This window comes from Vespula pensylvanica, chromosome 3, assembly GCF_014466175.1.
Source record: "Vespula pensylvanica isolate Volc-1 chromosome 3, ASM1446617v1, whole genome shotgun sequence".
NCBI classification, from domain to species: domain Eukaryota; kingdom Metazoa; phylum Arthropoda; class Insecta; order Hymenoptera; family Vespidae; genus Vespula; species Vespula pensylvanica.
Window position 1 is genome coordinate 2,797,068 of NC_057687.1, and position 22,377 is coordinate 2,819,444.

Here is a 22,377-nt window from a genome sequence, read left to right on the forward strand (position 1 = left end):
TGATTATGCGGGAAATCTATGGCGTTGTAATGGTAATAATAATTTATTTAGCGGTTCCGCTTGGAAATATAAGGGGAAGAAGCATTGGCGCAACCTACCTGTAGGTACAGGTGTGAGTCGTAATGATATAGCGGGCTCGCCCTTTCACCTCGAACGTATCCGTAGCTCCGTATCGACTTCAGTGAGGCCGACGCGATCGGACTTGGGAACATCGCAATCATCGTACCGCTATATCAATCGTCAGTGAATTATTATCGAAGGAGATGCAGTTGGCATTACGTTTCTCTTTATCTCTTTTCCATTCTCTATATTCGACTAGCATAATAGAGTATCCAACTAAGCTAAGAATCTATTGAAATGTTCAAAACATTTTCCCTATCCCATCAACTAATCTATCTTAATTTTATGTTTCTTATTATTCATTATTCGTATTCTCTTTTTTTTTCTTTTTTTTTTTTTCATTAGATCGATTTACAATTTAACAATAACAATAATTGGATTAATAATAAATAAACTAAGAACCATGTAAAAAATCAACATATCTTTTCTTATTACATCGACTAATTACAATCTAATTAAAAAAAAAAAAAAAAAAAGAAGATATTTTTAATTATTTAATATTAATTCTTTTTATTATTTTTCTATTGTTTTCTATCGCCATTTGAAATTTCATAATCAACCAATAAATTACTTGTAAATAATCTAAACGTTGTAACTATTACACTCGCTCATATCTACTTATAAAAATTTTGTGTTTTCGATTACACATTAAATATTAGTTAGTTTCTTTCTCTGTTTTTTTTTTTTTTTTTTTAGTTCAATTTACAGTAAAATTTACAATAGTAATAAGTTGAAAAACTTTCAAATGTAGTGGACAAATTCAATTATTTAATATTCTTTTTCTTTTTTTCTTTATAATTTTTCTCTATTTAAAATTTCTAAATAGAAAAATAGTTGGTATTATTGTTGGGAAAGTATTATTAACTCCAATTAAAGAATTTGTAATTTATTTTTATTTCAAGGTGCCGAAATACATTACACAATGTTTCGTAAATGCGGATACGATTATTTCTCTCTCTTCCTCTCTCTCTCTCTCTCTCTCTCTCTCTCTCTCTCTCTCTCTTTCTCTCTCTCTCTCTTTCTCTCTCGGCAACATGTTTTACAGTTCAGGTATTATTTGAAGATATATTGTATCACTATAAAAGTGCGAAATTCAATATTGATCTCTTCGAAGTAGACAGAGTAACGAAAAATTGTCTGCATGCAAGAACAATGACACAACTAATAAAAAATTGTTTTTTTTTCTTCAACTTTATTGTTTAGATTTCATCGTTCGTTTTTATAAACTTTTATGTATTTATAAGTTGATTAAAACAATTAACAATAATTTTTAAAGTCTTGTCAAGAGACTGACATATAGACAAATTTTTCGTTACCATTCGACATATACAAATAAAAACAAGCTTATAACATTGAAATGATCAGCATACCATTAATGAAATTTTAATAGTCTTTTCTTATTCTTTTTTTTTTAAGAATCGTGCTCGTTAGTCACCGATTAATTTTTGATTGTTTGGATGCTCTTCGCTACTTGTAGGTTTGAAATCTTAGAAAAATAGTAATCCTTTTTTTTTTCTTTTTAAAGTTCAACTTCAGTGAACCAACGAACCAGATTCTTTAACATGACGTACACATTTAATCTTGAAAATATATAGCTCTAATATATTCTAGAACCATTCTCATGTTACAAGTAGTTCCTTTATATAAAAAAAAAAAAAAAAAAAAAAAAAAGACCCGGCAAAATAGAGACGTGATATCGTGGGTTTGTCTACAGGTTTTATAAGCGATGTAATAATAATTAACAGGAAGAAACAGTAACAGCAAAGACAAAGAGTTACTAGCTAAGTAGTAAATTGTAATAAAGAAAAAAAAGGAACAAAAATAAAACGAAGAAAAAAAAAAAGAAACAAAAAAGAAAATAAAAACACAAAAACTTGTAGACACCAACGCAACGTCAAATGTTTCTTAAGGATTGTAATTCTCTCTTTCTACTTTTTTTTCCTTTTTCCCTTATTTTTTTTTTTTTTTTTTTTTTTTTTTACAGAAATATTATTGTTATATCGTTTGAGGATAATAATTTTTAAGGAAAAGGATCGCATGCAGGAGATACGAATACGATTGTTATGTATTTATCAATCGAACGCATCTTGTAAGTTTAAACAGCCACGATATGTGGATGTCTTGATATAAAATACAAAAAAAAATACAAAAAAAAAGAACATGAAATGAAAAATGCATCATCATGAATGCAAGCGAAGAGATACTGCATATTATCATTAAACGTAAAATATTTTGATTTCTCAGGTACTTTATACATGTATCATGAATGTAAGTGAGAAGTAAAAGCGCAAATTTTTTTTCTTTTCTTTTTCCTCTTTTTTTTTTTAATATACCTTACTTCTCCATATTTACTTATATATTTCGATGAAATGAAAATGAAAATGAGAGAAACCGATGAAACGAAAGATGCCCAACAAAACGTAAAATGGATTAAATTTAAAAAAAAATCTAATACGTAAAAATAATTCAAATGATATTTCCAGTTGATATTAAAATTTCAAAACTCATAAAATTTTAATCGTCTATTATAAAAACATTCAATCGATGAACGTTAATTTCACAATTATTCAAAGTAAAATCTCCAAAGCACAAGATAACTTTCAAGTTTGGGCTAAAGGAGAAGAAAATATTAATGGGAGACGGTGAAATCGATCTATCTGTCTATCGATTTATCTATCAATCGATCGACGAACAAATTAGAATTTATCCCTTCGAATTCGTCGTTCGATCAATTTCGATACATCAAAGTAAAACGTCCGACTCTACCAAATAATATTCCATCATTTGATTAAAAATCATTTCGAAGAAGAAAACGTAAAATTGAAGCTTCGAAATAGTTAAAAATTTAAGAACAGCGCCATGCTATACTAGACGTAATACTATTCGATAGTATCGAAAAAACGATTTCGAAACCGTCTATTTACATTTGTCCTCTCAAAACGAACGATTGTACGGATGAAATCATGATCTATAACACAATTATAGTCGTTAAAGGAATTAGCTAAGATAGTTGTGTAAAAAAAAAAAAGAAAAAGAAAAAGAAAAATAATAATAATAATATTAATAATAATAATATTACTAATAATAATAATGATAGTAATGAAACGAGGGAATCGTTTGAAAAAAGTTGTACATTTCGTTGATACTGGTACGATAGATGATATAGATCGTCGTCGATCATGTCAACAAACTTTTTATTTTATCTTCGTATCTTTATCTTCAACGTTTCTCTCTGTCTCCCTCTATCTCTTTCTTTCTTACTCTCTCTTTTTTTCTTTCTTTCATTCTTTTATTAACTTTTTTTTGTATTTTTTAAAATCCCACATTATTCTAAAAGAAGGAGAGCGAGAAGTATAGCTATTATTGCATACTCTCTCTCCTTCGTTATCGTTGCAGTACATAAATCATAAATGTACAAGTACGATCGATGTATCGTTCGATCGATCATCAATTGTTCCTTTAATTGCGAAAAACTTGCAAGTTTTTCGTCGAACGTTCAATGTTGAACGTTTAATGGTGAATCTTCTTTTAAGACACCAACACGTACTTACTCGAGTAATATCGATGTACGCGATTTTTATGAAAATGCATTCGAATAACATCGTTGCGATACGTCATAACGTATAATATAAAAGATGTAAAATGGTCTGCAAAATGCATTTCGTCGATTGTGGATTTAAGTGCGTCGCTAGTCATCTTTAATGAATTCGAGCAAGCGTTAGCAATACATTATTGCTAATTTTTTTTATTTTATTTTTATTTTTTATCTTTATTTTTATTTTACTTTATTTCTATTTTTATTTTTTTTTTTTTCGATACACACAAATGAGTACGCTTACACGGTAAGCATCGTGCGAATAATCTGGGGTCATCATCGCGATTGCAATAGAATTGTCCTGTAATCGTAATTCGTCGTAAAAGAATTTTGTTAAATGTGTCCTTGTGGTAAATCGTGAAAAACTTTACACAAAACGTATAACTATCTCTCTACGCTTTACCTCAAAAAACACGATTGATTGATGTTCTTAATAATGAAATAAAAAACAAAAAGAAAAAAGAAAAAATAAGCTCGTTGTATGAGTGTATATATATGTACAAGACGATGACACGTTCGGTAGTCGATGTCGATTTCACGTCTTTACAAATATTTTTCCATCTTCGCGTATTAAAAACACGCGAATCATCAAACCGTTTTCGGTTATCTACTTTAACTGTAAAAAACACAGTTGATCGTTTTATTTATTTTCTTTTTAACGTATTAGTAAACGACTCGATATCAAAGCGCATCGATATCGAAAGGAAAAGAAATGGAGATAAAAAAAAGAAAAAAAAAAAGAAATGAAAAGCAATGAAAATAGTTGTGCTATCCCTCTAAATGGATTGTTGTCGATCCTCGTTATTAGCTGTTCGATTAGCATCAAAGTCTGTATTATAACAGACGATACTCCTTCTAACACTTTTTTATCTATCTCGCCCATCCGTTTGTTCATTATAAACGACGAGCAAATAAGAATTTTTAATGAACGTCTCTTCTCTTCTACGATGGCAGTAACACGCTTTATAATAAGCGAAAATCTAATCTCTTGTAGATAATCTTCTCGTTATACGTCGTAATCGATCGTATATATACACCATAATTATAAAGAAAACAAAACTGATGAACACGATGTTTAACGAATTCAAATTAGCATTCGGAATTTTGGCACTCATCATTTTCCGATCTAATTCGAATTCTAACGATGAAAAACTTTTCTCTCTCGTTAGTAGGAGAATTATATTGAGAAAAAAAGCATTAAAAAGAAAAAAAAAGCAAAAACGAAAGACGAAATAAATGGCGAAAACGTGAGCGAGCCGTGGTGTGTTCGATGATAACGAGAAATGAAGATGGCGACGGGAGATCATGTTCTAACAAGCTACGTACGTACGTATGTGCAGTGAATCTGGACGAAAATAGAAAAATACTGGTCCGGAGAACGATTTCCCGTTATCCCCAATGAAACTTACATTTTTCTCTCTTTGTCTATCTTTCTCTTTCTTCCACTTTCTCTTTCTCTTTCTCTTTCTCTCTCTATCTATCTATCTATCCATCTGATTCCTTCGAAGGCTTTATCATCAAATCAGAGCCTACTTTCCAATTCTGTCACTGTCTCGAGGAACGACAGTAGAAACAAAATCGGTTTTACTACTTCGTTCTACGCCTGTTTCTTCTTCTTCTTCTTCTACTTCTTCTTCTTCTTCTTTTTCTTCTTCTTCTTATTCTACTTCCTCTTTCTCCTCCTCCTACCCAGACAAATAAAGGGCTCTCTCTTTAAAGCCGGGTCGTATAAATCTTTCTGCGAGAATAGTAACGTATAATGTGTAAATACTCGCAATACTGGTACGTCTAAACCGAACTCAATTTCGATTTTTCATTCTACGCGATGTTTTTCACCTTCCGAAAGCAAGCCGCTTTTATTCGGAAATGGTATATTCGGCTGCCATATTGGTCCGCCGTACATCTTTCAATAAATATATATTTCTTCTTCTAACAATAAAAAATAAAGAAAGAATTCTATCGTTAACCGGTCGTTAATAATTCAATTCGATCATTATGATCTTCCATGTAATCATTATAACGTCATTAGTCGTTGCGACTTCAAATTCGCCATATTATATTAACCGGTCCTCTGTAAAAAATATTATTCCTCGTATTCGTTCTCGAATACATTAGATATACGTATATATCTTTGTGTAACTTCTACACACACATGCGTGTATATATTATATATATATATATTGTATATCAATCATATCAAATTAGTAAATCCATTTGAAAACTTTCTCAACACATGGTCGTTCATGTACTATATATATATATATATACACATATATATAGTACGTATATACTTACCCGGTCTTCTCTCGTTTATGTCTTTGTTTGATAAATAGCATTTCTATAAATAAAGATATATATATAAAAAAAAAGAAAAGAACAAATAAAAATATGCTCGATCGTCGTAACTCGAACGAAGCGATTAAACAAGTTCTCCAATGAAATCTTTAAATCAATTTTCGAACAAAGACTATCCCTTTCCAGTATTCCTCGCGTAAGAAAATTTGAGCGTAATGAAAAATTAATCGTCGATCTGACGACGAAGCAGGCAGTGTGCAAAAACATACATACATATACATATATACATATATACATACATACATACATATATATATATATATATATATATATATATATCAAGGAAACAACGAGGACATGCGTAAACTAGAAAGAAAAAAGTTGTCGATCAAGTTACGAACGATGGCAGTGTCATCGAGCATACACACATATACGAATACACACACCACATATGTACACACACACGCACACGTGACGTACACATACACATACACATACACGCAAACACCCACACATATTCTGTGCTGTAACGAATCGGTCGAACTGGACACGACGTTTATTTACACTGGAGGGGGTCCTCTGACGTAACGGAGCTGCGGAGTCAAAGAGAGATTGAGGGTGTTGGCCGCTTCGCAGCAATGTGGTTCGAGAAGACAGGCGGCACAGAAAAGAGCGACTAGAGCCAACTGAAAGGGCAACGCGGCCCTCAGGATACGCCATATCCAACTATGAGGAATGTCCGGTTCGTTCTCCGGATCACCAGTGTCCTCGGATTTTGTCATACCAACATAACCAGAGTCCATCTCTGATTGATCTTTGATTGCATCGCCATCAAAGTTGTTGTCACCATTGCCAGATGCCTTCTTGCGTTTGCTAAATAATAGAACAGAAAAAAAGATAATGACGAACGTTAACTATCGGTTTGGAGATCAGACTCGAAGTTACGAACACATCCATTCAAACGGAGCCTTTTTATAACTTTTTTTACGAGGCTACGTGCCGGATGTTTCACACCTACTTCAAATGAACCTATTTTCTTCTTGCGATTAAACGCGACTATAAAAGTAAGGGAGAGAGAAAGAGAGTAAAAGAGAGTGAGAGACAAAGAGAGAGAGAAAGATACTCGAAGGAAAGTTTTGATAAGACACCATAGTCAACGATATTCTGACCAGGGTTGGATCGTGATTGGAACTTCCTTCGAAAGGGAAAGGTCTGTTGTCTGTCCTTGAAATAATTTCGTGGATCTCAAAGAGAACTTGTAAAGACGAACTTTTGGGAAGAGGTCAATCTTGTTTCTTCTGAATAGTTTCTAATGACATCGGACGGATATTAGATGGATTGTTAAAACGTGTAATAGCTTTAAAATTTTTTCAATACTCACTCTGTACGATAATGATGTTGACCAGACATTCTTTTAACGGTACGACTTTCAACGCTGGCTGCAGTACGAACGATCAATTCGCGACACTGTTTCTGTAAATCACGTAGCTCGATTTCAGCGTCCTCGACCCTTTTCCAAAGTTCGGTTAGAGCTTCGCTTCCTGGATCGAGTTGATTCTCCAAGCTACGCGTCAGACGACGAAGAGCTGCCAATCGACGTTCTCGTTCGCTCAGCTCTTGCTCGCTACCGCTATCAGATATTCCACTGTCCGATAGTGAGCCACCTTCTTGGTTCAACAACGTCGCCGATTGATCAGTGAACTTTGCCAGAGGACATGCAGTTACTTCCGCGATCGTCGCATCGTTCATTATCACCGTCTCGTTCTGAAAGTTAAGAAGAAGGTTTGGGTTCGATGTTGTTTTCGAAGCTGTTCTGATCGGATCGCTTGAGTGTAGCCGCGAGGTATCCTGCAAAGTATTACATAATCCACTGTCAAAAGATTGGCAAAAGTAAGAAGGATCCTGTAGCTTTGTGTGTACGCGCGTGTATGTGTGCAGAGTGTGTGTGCAGGGTGTTCCATTTAACTCGACGATCTTAAATATATTTGTTATTCTCCAACAACACGATTGATGATACCAATCGAAAAGAAATGATTCGAAATATATTTTCATCAAATTCATATTCTTCGACATTTTTTTCATAACGGGCTACCCCATACGACGATAAAGGATTGCGATAATTCGCTGGCAACTCTCACCGATGAATTCATCCAGGAAATTGTTCGTTCGCGTCTCACAATCAAACGGAGAAATCCAAAAATACAAATGAGAACGAAGTGGAGACACAGTCGAATGGGGGTAGAAGATGAAGAGAGGGGGATGGAAAGAGAAGAGTGGAGGAGGAAGAGAGAAGGGAGAAGGAGTAGGAGGGAGAGAGAGAGAGAGAGAGAGAGACGAGAGGTAGATTTAGGCTGTTTGCAGCAGCAGAGACGGAGGGAACGAGCCTCCGGTAATGAAAAGCGCGATCCGCATACCAAGTAGCAACCTCCGAGCTAACCTATATATGTATACACACAGATATACATATATATATACACACACATACACACTCACAATATATAACAAATACTACGTAGGAAAGTCAAGACGCTCGGCTCATTTCCAGTTATGTCTCGAAGACACGCGGAAGCTGAGAGACAGACAGAGGACACGCGACGTGTCCTCTGATGTTTCTTTTTCTGTCCTTGACCGAGGACAGAGTAAAACAAAAAAAGAAGGAAAAAAAATAAAAAAGATATAAAAAGAATGAAAAAAGCAAAACAGTAAAGGTAAAAAAGGTTGATTTTCGTTGGGCAGGATGGTAGGAGAGAATGCGCCTTCCGCGGACGTTATTAAATTTGTATTTTTACGCTGATTCCACGGACCACTCCGGTACGTGATGCGAAAGAGAATCGTTCGGGCGATTAACGATCCAAGTTCCCTAGGGAGCGGGTTCCTCCTCTGAGATGGCCGACACCCCCGTTACTGGCCAGGCCTGGACCGTCGAAGGATCAACATTCGAAGCTACTAGCTAGCTAGCTCGCTCGCTCGCTCGCTCGCTCGCTTGCTACTAGAACATGCGCACACCATCCACCCAACTTACCTGATATTTTATTTAAACGCCTATCAAAATTTATATCCGCGTACCGCGAGAAAAGGCAAAAGAACACTTCTTTGTATCGTTCTTCTACCTTCGCTTCACCTTCTCCCTTTTTCACAGCAGGAGAAGAACTCGAAAGCTTGAGAAAAGAAAGACGTAACGCCGAGTGCATGAAATTATCCCCTCGAGTACTGTAGATCGGCGAAAGTAGAAACTCGCTGGATCGTTCCGTCTTGACGGGAGTTTGAATACGGTTGAAAGTATGCTCGCTCGGCTGTTACCCTATCCCCACTACCAACAGCAGTGGCAGTAGTGGTAGGAGTAACAGCAGCGACACTAGTCAGAGGGTAGAAGAGTGAGGGTGTATTGTGTCGCGAGTCGTACGTCTTCCTGACAGACGAAATGAGCGCCGGGACAATTGGAAATCGTCGGACCAGACGTGCCTTGCGACTTGCTCCATCCCTCTTTTTTTTCTTCTTTTTTGTCTTTCTCTCTCTCTCTCTCTCTCTCTCTCTCTCTCTCTCTCTCTCTCTCTCTGACTCTCTCACTCTCTTTATTTCTTTCGTAGTCCCAACTCTACATGTGCCAGAACCACGCAAAGGCGAATGAGCTCTAGTAATACCGTTTACCCGTAAAATGATACAGGCAACACCTTGACGAGAGAAACGAGAGAAAAAAAAGCTTATATACCTTGGTGACCTAGATTAGCTCGATTTTCGTTATAAATTTAAAGGGTTTGCCCCGAGGGCCAAGAATAAAGCTCGTCGTATCGCGGGCAGTACGTCTTCTTGACAAGGCATAAGGAAGGAAAGTGAGAGGGCTTACTTTATATGCAAATACAAGACGGATATGCTTGGAATAGAGGGGATCGGTCTTCGCGACGGCGTTTAACCGAGACACGATATCGACAAGTGTCATGCGTCAAACGAAGCCCCCTATAAGCATCCTCATTCCTTATTCCTCCTTACGAGTTGAACATGACCCTTGAATCTCACGACCCTATCGTAAGGAGTTCAACCCCACGACTGTGAATCTTAAGGAAATAGGAGGAGAAGAGACTCGAAGGACTTTTGATAATCACGTTTAGATTGACTCGAGCGAGAAGAATCTACTCACCTGAGAATGAACCTCTTGCTTCTCTGAAAGAAGACGAGCAACGTGACGTACGGAAGAGGCAACCTCCGAAGTAGCACCGGCTTGAAGAGCAACGTCCAGCACCGCCAGGGTGTCCTTGTCTCTACGTAAATCGCATTGGAGTTCCGACAGACGTATGCTGAATTGTTGGACAGTTTGAAGAGCGCATAGACGTTGATTTCCTCTGAAAAAATAAAAAGGGAAAAAAATATATAAAAGGAGCAAAAACAAAGAAAGAAAAGAAGAACGAGGATAGGGGAATAAGTTCGAGTCATTCTCAGTGATCTCCCCGAAAAAGAATCTAACAGGTAAACATAATAAAAAGTGGAAATGCGGTAAAGCCGAGGAGCAAACATCGGGAGAACCGTCGTCGAATTATTTGATGGTTCCTTGCCAGCGGCACTATTGGCAAATAAAAACATTTTAGTCTTACCCTCGAAAGTCTACATAAATCTATATACGTATGTCAGGAGACGAATAAATCGAAGTTGAACCCTTCGATATGAAATCTTTCGATCGGATGAGAACGAGACCGGAAGCATTGGCACTTTGACAATTGGCACCGATTAATAACGTACGTCTTCTTATTATTCACGTCGCACAGCACGCAACAATAACCGCGTTACGAAGGAAAGAACAATTAGAGGCACGTTCTTGCAATCGTAAAGTGCTTAATATCAGCCGACGGACGATTTAAACGCCATACCAGGATAACCACGGAACGTCCCTAAGAGGAATAGAAATTCCTGGGACACGAGCGAGACGACTCTACGAGCGAGGGATGGAATTGACCTCGGCTAAACCCAGTGGGTCAGTGACGAACCCCTTCGTACAAAATCCCTATCACGGGAAAGAGGAAGGAAGGGGGAGAAAAGCTCATGGAAAGTTTTCGAGCGAGGTTAAATCACTTTCGAATTCCATCCGAACGAACCTATACACGAATCTATTTCCACCGTAGCGATCTTTCGATCTTTTTTAAAATGGACTATTGATCGAAGGACAAAATCTTTTCTTAGGGCACGTCGACAATAGGATTTTTCTAATAGATCCTTAGGTCATCCCCGAGGATAGCCGTGATTAAACTCGCGATCCCTGTGTTAAAGCCAATAATCCCGTGACACGGGTCTCAAAATCTCCCGTAGAGAACGTTACTAGACTTCTGGCCTTCTCGCGCCTTCCGATGTTTGCTCTCGAGGCTTCATTATCTCTAACAATATTTGCTTTTAAGATCGTACGCTTTCGATCGGCAAGTGAAGTGAAAAAAGAGATAGAAAACTGTTAGGTACACTCTCTAAACTCGACCTAGACTTTTACCTAATCGTAAAGACTCGACTAACCTTTGAAACGTCTCGTCCCAAACTCTGTAAAGATCAGCTACGCCGTCCTTCAAGGCCGTAAAAATCAAAGACGTTGAGGTACCTAGATCGGTGATCAATCGATGCGCCGAGACGTTCAATGCCAACATCGCTGCCTTGCGTTCCCTTAGAGCGATCAACTCTGCCTGTAACATCAAGTATATACATTTCTAGGTATTAGATCGCGTACATCTTTTTACGATCATCTGACGTATTGATAAAGAAGGTGGATTATCAAGATAGAAGGGATAGGAAGATAGAAGGAGAGAAAAGAGGGAAGGGGATAGGATTCTAGCGTCCTAAGGGTTGTTTCAGGGTGATATAGACGATGAAGGAAGCATGTCACGTTGTCGCGTCCCTGTCGTCCTTGCTGCAGAAACCGACCGACGGGAGCCGCATAAATAAACTCGAGTTTATGAGGACGACGTCGTGGTTCACTGGAACGAGAGAAGGAGAGGGGAGGAAAGGTGTTGTTAGAGGTAGGGTGGTTGTAAGAGAACGAAAATGAGAACTTCGTTCCTCTTCTTCCTCGTTCCATTTCTCTCCTTCAAAGAGGAGAAGGAAGAAGAGGAAAGATCTCGAAAGTGCTCGTAAAGCTCGTCCTTGCGGTCATCCTGCTTCTCGACGACGACAAAGACGACGACAACGTCTTCTTCTTCTTCTTCTTCTTCCTTTTCTCTTCTCTCTCTCTCTCTCCCTCTCCCTCTCTCTCTCTCTCTCTCTCTCTCTCTCTCTCTCTCTCTCTCTCTCTCTCTCTCTCTCTCTCTCTCTCTCTCTCTCTCTCTCTCTCTCTCTCCAACTCCTTTAAGCTTCCGTCTATTTCACCAAAGTAATTTCCCTTAGCAGACTACTATGAGTTAAAGGGGATTGCGAATTATGAGAGAACGAGAATAATGCGAGAGAGAGAGATAAAGACAGAGAGAGAGAGAGAGAGAGAGAGAGAGTAGAAAAAAGAGAAGAAAAATTAGAAAAATGAGGAACAAACAAAAAGAAAAAAGTATAAGGACCTGATGGTAGAGATGGTGGACACAGAGTGTGGGTAGGCTCGAAAAGTAGAGCACATTGATATTCGTGGCGCATCCGAAAGGCAGAAACAGCCGTTGTCTCGCATCGCGTCCCCCTTTCGTAAAGCCTCACCACCACCATCACTATCACTACCACCAGCAGCAGCAGTAGCAACAGCAGTAGCAGCAGCAGTAGTAACAGTAGTAGCAGCAGCAGCAGCATCAGCAGTAGTACCCACCATCAGTACCTACCAAACCGATCTCTACCCCACGGACGCGCGCATTCCGATCTAATTCAATTTCCAATCAACAGCCAATCAATTGATTCGAATTCGGTATACACGAGAGCAGTCGCCTCGCGTTCGACTGCTGCATGTCTATGAGGAGCTGCTCCACCAGCTTGACTCTCTCTCTCTCTCTCTCTCTCTCTCTCTCTCTCTCTCTCTCTCTCTCTCTCTCTCTCGTGCTCTCTCTCTCTCTCTCCATCTTGTTCTCTTTCTATCTATCTCCCCGAGAGAGTCACGTACGCCGTCGAACTAGGGGAATTAGCTTTTTACGCCTTGTAATACCATGAGGTGTTAAGTGGAACGGAGAACCTCTGCTAGTATTTTAATTGCGTGGCACGTGCTATCCGCACGCACTGTCCGGATTGCGTTGGCTCTCTTTAAAACGAGCATTATCGCCGTGAAAGGGACACGATGCGAGGAATGATCGTTCCGAATAAAGGCACACGATGGCTCGAAATAACACGAGTAAAGGACAAGGACCGAGTAGTACTCGTCGTCAGTTTCACACAGTCGAATTCTACGTACGTACACGTACGTTTTTATACGTATGTAAATGGGAACACTTGATAACTGAATTATTTTTGAACGCGAATTAGATGCGAGACCACCATTGAATCTCTACATATATATATAAAACAAAAGATTCGCATATTGTTTCCTAATCTTTATATGTGAGTACTTTTTCCTCTTTTTCTTTTCCTTTTTTTTTGCGGCATTACTCTCTCCTAGAATTTGCGTCGATTAAAGAACCGTCGCGAATAGAAAAAAAGGAAGAGAGAAGGAACTTAGAGTCGAGATATACTTCTCTCCTCTTTCTCTCTCTCTCTCTCTCTTTCTCTCTCTCTCTCTCTCTCTCTCTCTCTCTCTCTCTCTCTCTCTCTCTCTCTCTCTCTCTCTCTCTTTTGGTCTTCGGTGGGCTACCGCACCTCCTGCATAATGCAGCACGGCAACGAGTTCAGCCAGCAAATGTTGGACGCTAATACATCTTGATGATAGATAGGAAGCATGTGTTTGGTCTTCGCAATGAAGCCAAGAGAGGGATGTCGGAGGATATTGTAGAGGTGGTAGCTTCGGGGGTGGCAATGGTGAAGGTGGTGGTAGCAGTGGTGGTAGTGGTGGTGGTAGCAGGGATGGTGGTAGTAGTAGCGTCCGCGACGGTGCCAGCAGCAGCCAACGTAGACGCAAAAGCTTCCCTCTGACTTTGGGGTTGGAACTCGAGGGTGGAACTCGGGGCTTGGAGGAACTCGAACTCGGGGGGTGGCTCTACGTTCGCCGACGTTCACTCGCGAATTCCAATGCCGAGCACGTTCCCGTCAGACGAGCGTACGTGCGACACGACTACGCTTTTACGCTACTCTCTTTCGCTCCCTCCTCGCTTACCACCTGACCGTCCTCCTTCCTCCTCCCTCCTCCCTCTCCCTCTCTTTCTACCTCATCCTCTTCCTTCCTTCCTTCCTTTACCATCACACAGTCGCCTTCTTCTTTGTCGCGCCCCTATGAGAAGACTTGGTTCTCTACCGACCACCCTTTCTTAACTTTCTTATTGCTTGACTATCCTCCTCACATCCCCCTCTCTTCTCTTACCACTCTTTTTACCACACCCCAGCAACCCCCTTCTACGATATACACATACACGCTCACACTCACGACTGCGATATTTTCGATAGCACAACCTATCGTTTCCCTTCTAATTCCCGACCGTTCTTTCGTAGAACATTCGATAACGAGAGATGCTCCGGAAGCATCTAGAAATAGATATATTTTTTCATCGGGCAATTCCGATCGACTCTATGGATGAAGCACGTGTATATATAAGTATATGCCACGTAATTATGAATAAAGAGATATATCTAGGATAAGTTTCTGACATCTACGAGTATTCGATATTATTGCGATTTCTTCTAATAATTAGTCGTAATATTCTTTATTTTTAGATGACATCGACTTTACCTTAAAAAATTTTACTTTCGATAGATCTCTACTTTATCGACCATTGTCGGTCAGTTATCTTACGAATTCACTTATACAATCAACAATCGAAAAGTAATCGTTCTACTTTACCGACACTGTCGATAAATACGAATTTTAACAATTAACGTACCCACAAAAACATAATACCAAAGAAAAAAAAAGAATAAAAGAAAGAAAAGCTTACCGTGATTCGATTAATACGCTCGTCCAGAATGTGAGGTTGTTCCAAAACGATCTCGTAAGCCACAAGCCTGTCGTGCGAGGCTTTAAATTCCAACAGCATCGCGGATAACTCCTGATGAAGCGAACTCGCCATTCGACTTTCCTCCACCCGAGATGCTAACGATTCCCATCTTTCTATTGCGCCTGAAAAAAAACAGAAGAGAAATATTTAAAAAAAAAAGCATTACACTAATAAATGAATCAACAACTGGTATTAAGAGCTACTAAAGGACAGCCGGTCTATACGAGTTTCAACTACATTCGAACCCGTCCTTGTTGTCCGAGACACCGGGCCTATTGTCCGTGAACACATGGTTTCTATGGTAATCTGACATCGTCGTTAAGAACGAGATATTTAAGGTCAAGCTGCTTATATTTACCTACGTAAGTTAATATAAGATGAATCGCATGTGCGGCTTCCGTGACCTCCTTTATTTGCTACTTTTCCTTTGTGCTATTATATTACTAACTAAAATATTCTTCGCTTCCCTTTTATCGAGTATTCTAAGAAAAAGTTTTATCAACGTTCAATCCAAAAAATTTCTTTCGTCGTTGATTTATTTATTTTTTTTTTTTCTGCTCTCTTCGAATACCACTCCTCTTACTTTCACCAATGTGTCTTACGAAGAGATCGCTAAACATCGATAAACATATGCACCGTCGATAAATCCTCTTTCGAAAATGATATCGTAAACGTCAAGATACTAGAGAAATATCGTCGAAGAAGGAAGATTTCTTGGAGAAAGTTGAGCGATCAGTACCGTGCGTATTCAACGCGCTCGTAAAGGTGGAAGAGCAATTATTCGCTCTCGTAAATAGTAAAAAGCAAGTGGCGAGTAAAAGGCGAAAGAAATTCCGTTTCGCATGCTTTTATTATCAGACTTACTAACCTGTATTTTCTGTCGTTGATGGATCGATCGTACCATACTAAATCGTAATTTAGAAAAAAAAAAAGAAAGAGAGAGAGGGATAAGAGAGAAAAAATCTATACCGGCGATCAATTTTAAAAGATGACGAAATATGATTCTACGAAGAGAAAAAGAAATAAAAAGAAAAAAGAAGAAGAAAGTGAGGTGTACCGAAGAAACCTGTTCCCAAAAATAGAAACATAGATTAGATCATGTGTTCACGATACAAAATAACCTGACGCGTAAACGTTGAAAAACTTGATGATTGAGGTTAGAACATAAATATGAGAAACAACTGGTAGGATGTTAAATGATGCAAAACCAAAAGAAAAAAAAAGAGAAAGAAAGGAAAGAAAATGAAAAGAGAAGAGGAGAAAGAGGTTAAGCAAAAAAGGATACATAGGTTAATGTTAGAAGCATCCGGTAATAGATCTAAACCGATCGTTTGTTTGATCGGCACGCAGGATAAGCGAAGCAGCATGGTTTACAACGGAAATTCATGGTGAAAAGCCATTCTGTCGCTTATTAACCTATACTCGCAATTAGTCGGAATAAGACCGTGAACATCTCGAATGGAACTCTACTACTATAGAACGAATCTAACTAGAACGAATAAATTATTCTAATATATATATATATATATATATACACACATATATATATATACACATACACACATATATACACATATATATATTACAATATATATATACACACACATATTACAATAATTATATGTATGTATATATATATGTGTATATATATGTATATATATATTACAATATATATATATATACATATGTATATTTATATATTTTTACATATATATTACGTTATATACATAATACGTATGTACTTTATATACATAATACGTACGTATGTGTGTGTTATATATATACATTACCACACACACACCACATACACACATTTGACATTTTCAAATATCAAATAAAATTGTTAAAAATTACGAAACATCAAAGAAGTCGAAGATATACGAGATAAAGAAAGAAAGAAAGAAAGAAAGAAAGAAAAAAGAAAGAAAGAAGGCAGAAAAGAAAGTAGGAAAGAAAGAACACAAAGGAAAGTTACTGTACCATCGGGGGAAGAAATCGAAAGATCATATCGCAATTAAAAAAAGAAAGAAATAAATAAAAAGATAAAAAGATAAAAAAATAAAGAGAAAAGAGATAAGGAGAAAGAGATATATGCAAATGCACAAAACGTATATATGACTCCTGGAAAGCATAAAAGAATGTATGCAAGATACGAAGTAGTAAAACTAAATATACATATATATATATATATATATATATATATATATATATATTTAACACAACACACAACGTCATAACCTTTAAATTGAATCATGATCAAATTACATACATCGTGCTTGTTAATAGTTGCTAGAGACAGAGAGAAAAGTAGGAACGGTATGCGATCATCACTGAAATTATCGAGAGTATAACGCGCAATATCTCTATGTCCGAGGGTTATACATATACATACATATATACATACTTTTAAATTCAGTCATGATACATATATAATAAAGTCCATTACGTACGTCGATTTTCTGCTCTTTTCCGGCCGTTATCTTTGACGTCGTACGATTTAACGATCATAGCAGTCCTTCTTCGCGAGCAAAATCGATAAAAAATCAATCTTTTGTCAGAGGATGTACACTTTGAAAAATTAGTCTTTTTTTTTTTTTAATCGCACAATTTTTCTTCTTTTTAGAAGGAAATTTTTAATTAACTCTCATAATGACGGTTTTCCTTTTCTTGTTTTTCTAAAAAGACGCACGACGTTCTACGACTCGTATTTACTTACTTAATTACTTAATTACTTACGTACGTTTCGTACGTTTCGTACGCACGTAAACACGACGAACTAACGTACGTAAACACTACTATTAGCCACAGAAAATAGCCAGGAGAGTGTCCTGAGTGATACTACTACTAGTGCTCCGACGCGCGGCAGATATCGAGTGCCATTTCGCGGTTCTGCGAAAATGCTCGAACGCGATCTTCGTGTGCTTTCGCTCTTATAAGGTGAGAGAGACGGGGCCCACACCGCGCGTTCACGGCTTGCTTACTTGCGCGCGCGCCCACACGTATCTCCCACGCGCACTTAATTAAAAAAAAAAAAAAAAAAATATAGAAAAGTATTGTACAGTTGATTTACTTCAACTTACTCTTATGTATACATATATATATGTGCATATTACATGCATGCATATAGACACATATAATGCACATATATACATATGTATATATATATATATTCATATATATTACCTATATATATGTTATATATATATATATATATATTACGTATATATATCATATGCGTATTATGAATATATATATATATATTTAATTATAACAGTATATTATAGTTAATTTATATTTATATATATATATTATATTTAATTAATTAAATTAAATATTAATATATATAAATTAATATTTATATATATATAATAATATTATATTTAATTATAACAGTATATTATAGTTAATCGAAAAAATTGTATATAATAAATATATATACAATTAAAATATAAATATAAATAAAAATATGTATATATCCATTCATATAAATGATATCAAGTTCTGAGATCAGGGTGGAAGATTAGTTTCGTTTATTCGAAAGAAAACTTTTAAATCGCCCGCGAGAATCACGTATTATGGGTTACTGATCGTATGATAGGCGCTTACACATATATTAAAACATTAAATGATGCATACAAAACTTAAATGCGGTTAAAACGGATAGATGAAAACAAAAATGTTATTATTAGGAAAACCGATAGAATAGAAACAAAAGCAAGTGCGTTTATTATATAATAGTTACAATGCACATATATATACAAATATAAAACATATGTCGAAGTGTTATATAGTAGATGTATATATAAAAGCGGGCAAAAAGAAATAAAAAAGAAAAAAAAATATCAAACCTAAAATGTAGTAACGTGTTAAAAATTAGCAAATGAAATATGAAGAATAGGGGTAGAGGATAGATAAGGAGACGAAATAGGGAGTTGTTATTTACTAACAGATATAAAAACACTTAGTATGATCCAATCGATTTGCTCGATTAAATTGTTCTAAAGATTTTCTATACTACCTTACGAATCGCTATTTTTACAAGCTGCTTTTCAATACCAAGTAAGAAGGGATTGTAGAACATGCAGGTAGATCGATAATAATCGTGCTTCGATAGGTACGAAGGTGATCTCAACGGTGTAATCTCGTCGATACATACACACACACATACATACATGCATGCATACATACAAACAGTCCCAATGTATGAGTAATATAAACGTGCAAACAGACTCCATACCAACAGATATAAAAAATCATAGATAAAGGAGAAAATATTATTATTATTATTATTATTATTATTATTATTATTATATTATTATTATATTATTATTATTACGTGAAATAATAAAATCTTGAAATAATAATTAAAACGGAATACTTTCTCTTGCTAACAAAAATACTGAGATAAGCCTATCAGTCGACGAATGGTCAGAAAGGAACATTAATATAATACCGCTCAAGGCAATGATCAAAAGTGCGCTGATGTACGAAGTAAAATTTGTTCGACGCTGAATCTGACCGTACTCACCACGAACTTGCTTCGTATATTTCTCAGTCCGGAATGATCCGCTAATAGATTCGAGCAACGTGTTTAGACATCTTAAATTCTCCCTGCACGCACTTTCCACTTCGACCTGCGAACAAGGTGAACAATGATCAATCGAAAATCTTTTAATTCCTTTATTATTCTGTATCGTTTATTATTATTACTTTTTTTTTCTCTTGAAACACGCAAACACACAGAGACACAATTTGCAGAACTATTACAAAGAACATAAAAGACATTAAATAATTTTGATCTAACGACAAATGTAAATTTCAGCCCATTCAAGTGATTTTGTTCTCTCTCAGTTTATCTCGTGCGTCATTTCATATGTATACTATGATAAAAAAATAATAAAAAGAATAAAACTCTGCTAACGCAAACATTACGACGAAATTACAATAAACAATGTATCTTCTTTTTCTTTTTTATTTTCTTTTTATTATTGTAATCACGATTGTCATATATATGTATATGTATATGTATATGTATGTATATACACACACCCACATATATATACATATATATCGTGAAGAATTTTTTCATGCAATAACATACAAAGATTGAAACCGCTTATACATCCATTTTCTTTTTCTCACAAATTTTTCTTTTCTATTTCTACAACTGCGTATTATATCTTAAGAATACTGTAGTTTTATTGTCTCTTGAAAGGATAAAAGCAAACAATCGGGAGAAATAATACATGAACACAAACACAAAGAATGTCATTTTATCTATCTTATCAGTTATTTGCGATACAGTATAATGTACAGATCTAATAGATGACTAAAAAGAGAAAGATAATGCAAAGCCATCTCTCTCTCTCTCTCTCTCTCTCTCTCTCTCTCTCTTTCTCTCTCTCTCTCTCTCTCTCTCTTTCTAATCAATCTTTTATAAGAACACTTACATCTCGTCTGTGTTCTTCTAATTATAATAAAGCACCTGTAGCACATAACATGCTATTCACAATCGCAAGTTATTAAATCATATCTCTAATAATACAAAAAAGAAAAAATAAGGAAAATAAAGAAATGAAAGAAAAATGAAAAGAAAATTGAAATACGTGATCATTGTACACATACATATATTAATGGAACGATCAAAAAGATGTAGTTTCATACGAATACGTATATGATTTCTTTAACGCAAGACTAGACTCTATAAAATATGGTAAAAAAACTACGATAAGTATTGCTCCACAAATAATTCAACCATGCCCACAAGCGTAAATAAAAGTTTTGCAAAAGCAATGTATGCTGATCAGCAATAGCGTTTAAAATACGTACGCTTTCCTGCGGCAAAGTTCCATTTGATCTTAAAAAAAGATTTTCGGCAAGCACGCATTGCGATTGTGACTTTTCAAGGACATTACGTATGTCTTCCACGTCGCTGTCACTATCTTCGGTAGTATCGGTTACTTCCTAAAAGAAAAAAGAAAAAAAAAAAATTTTTTTTTTTTTTTTTTTTTCAAGTAAATTCACGTATAACACCCGATCAAGTCGTTTTGTAATCTTGTATTACTGAGCGTACGTTGGCAAGATCAAGGTCATGCAGAAGTGAAAGTACTCTGTCTATCGCGTGAAGTTATTACGAAATATCAGAATTTCTTTCATATAATTTAAAAATTCTTATATATCAGGAATTTATAATTATTCGTTACCATCGTTACGTAAAAGTAAAAAAAAAAAATACAACTCTGCACATTGATTGAAAAATTTATTCGCACAATAATTATATAGGATAAAACTATGTGTATTCTTCTTTTTTTTTTTTGGTTGCTTATTTTTCTTTTTGGATAATTCATCATTGGACGTACTATTCGTAAAACTATTGGTAAAACTAAAGTATACTTTGGAAATGTTTAAACAAGTTCGATTGGAAAGAATTCACAAGAAAAACATTGATACTTGATCGAATATAAAGAACAGAAAGGCACGTACATGGCGCATCCGATTTCGTGGCATCACTGATGAACTACCAGGAAGGGCACTCATACTAGAAGCACAATCCGATTGACTATCGAGAAAGTTTCTATAATCATCTCCAAAGTCCAACAATCTTCGTGCTGTTTCTACGTCCGGCGCTTCGCTGTATGTTTCGCTCATATATTTTTCCTACGAAGAGTTAAGGATCTTTTTTTGAAATTTGCTTTTTAAGTAAGTTTTTAATCGCAATAAGAAAAATAAATCTACCAAGGTGAAACGAAAGTATAATTCGTTTCAACATATATAGGGGGGAAAGAAAAGAAGAGGAAAAAAAAAAAAAGAAAAAAAAAAAGATTAATACCTGATAATTATCCCAAGCTTGCTCCGAGAAAGAATTGTTACCAAGGCTATTCATTTCTACGTCACTGTCAACGTTAGATTGTCGATTGCAGAGTTCTTTGCTATTGAGGACAGTGTCTAATAAACTGTCTTCGTAAGTGGAACAACCTTTGATACAACTACGTTCCTCTTCTTCCGCCTCCGTTGAAGCAACCAAGTCACGACAGCAGGGCATAGCAAATGCCAGTGAAGGATCGCCCACGGGCAATGTTTCAGCGTTTAATTGTTGATGAGCGGTACATCCTGAGAAGGAACCAGATTTAACAAGAGTCGTCGAATGTCCATAACATTCCCTTGAAACTGCACGTAAAACTCGATTCGTGTTCATCTTACGAAGAGATCTTTGTTGATTCAAACTACCATCGCTTCCTGCCGAATGATGATTTCCACTAACACATTCGGAGCTAGAACCACTCTTCCGACCCTAGAGTATAGTAATATATCAGGAACAATCACTTAAATTCTTCGATAACGTTCAATCAGAGA

The 22,377-nt window shown here is 36.3% G+C and overlaps 1 protein-coding gene across 9 annotated transcripts in view; it reads right to left on the bottom strand.

Annotated features, from left to right (window-relative positions):
* Positions 1–990: 990 nt before the first annotated feature.
* The window catches only part of LOC122627569 (inner centromere protein A), a 45,850-nt gene continuing 24,463 nt past the window's right edge, over positions 991–22,377 (bottom strand). For 5 of the 9 annotated variants that reach the window (XM_043808769.1, XM_043808768.1, XM_043808771.1 and 2 more), the window contains exons 13-22: positions 21,854–22,315; positions 21,508–21,681; positions 20,854–20,988; positions 19,737–19,784; positions 19,553–19,658; positions 14,965–15,146; positions 11,501–11,664; positions 10,146–10,347; positions 7,392–7,774; positions 991–6,883 (exon numbers count right to left, since the gene is read on the bottom strand). In XM_043808769.1, the coding sequence (XP_043664704.1) occupies positions 6,571–6,883; positions 7,392–7,774; positions 10,146–10,347; positions 11,501–11,664; positions 14,965–15,146; positions 19,553–19,658; positions 19,737–19,784; positions 20,854–20,988; positions 21,508–21,681; positions 21,854–22,315 (2,169 nt within the window). In that variant the 3' untranslated portion in view covers positions 991–6,570. The other 4 variants (XM_043808775.1, XM_043808773.1, XM_043808776.1 and 1 more) reach the window with 4 other exon arrangements.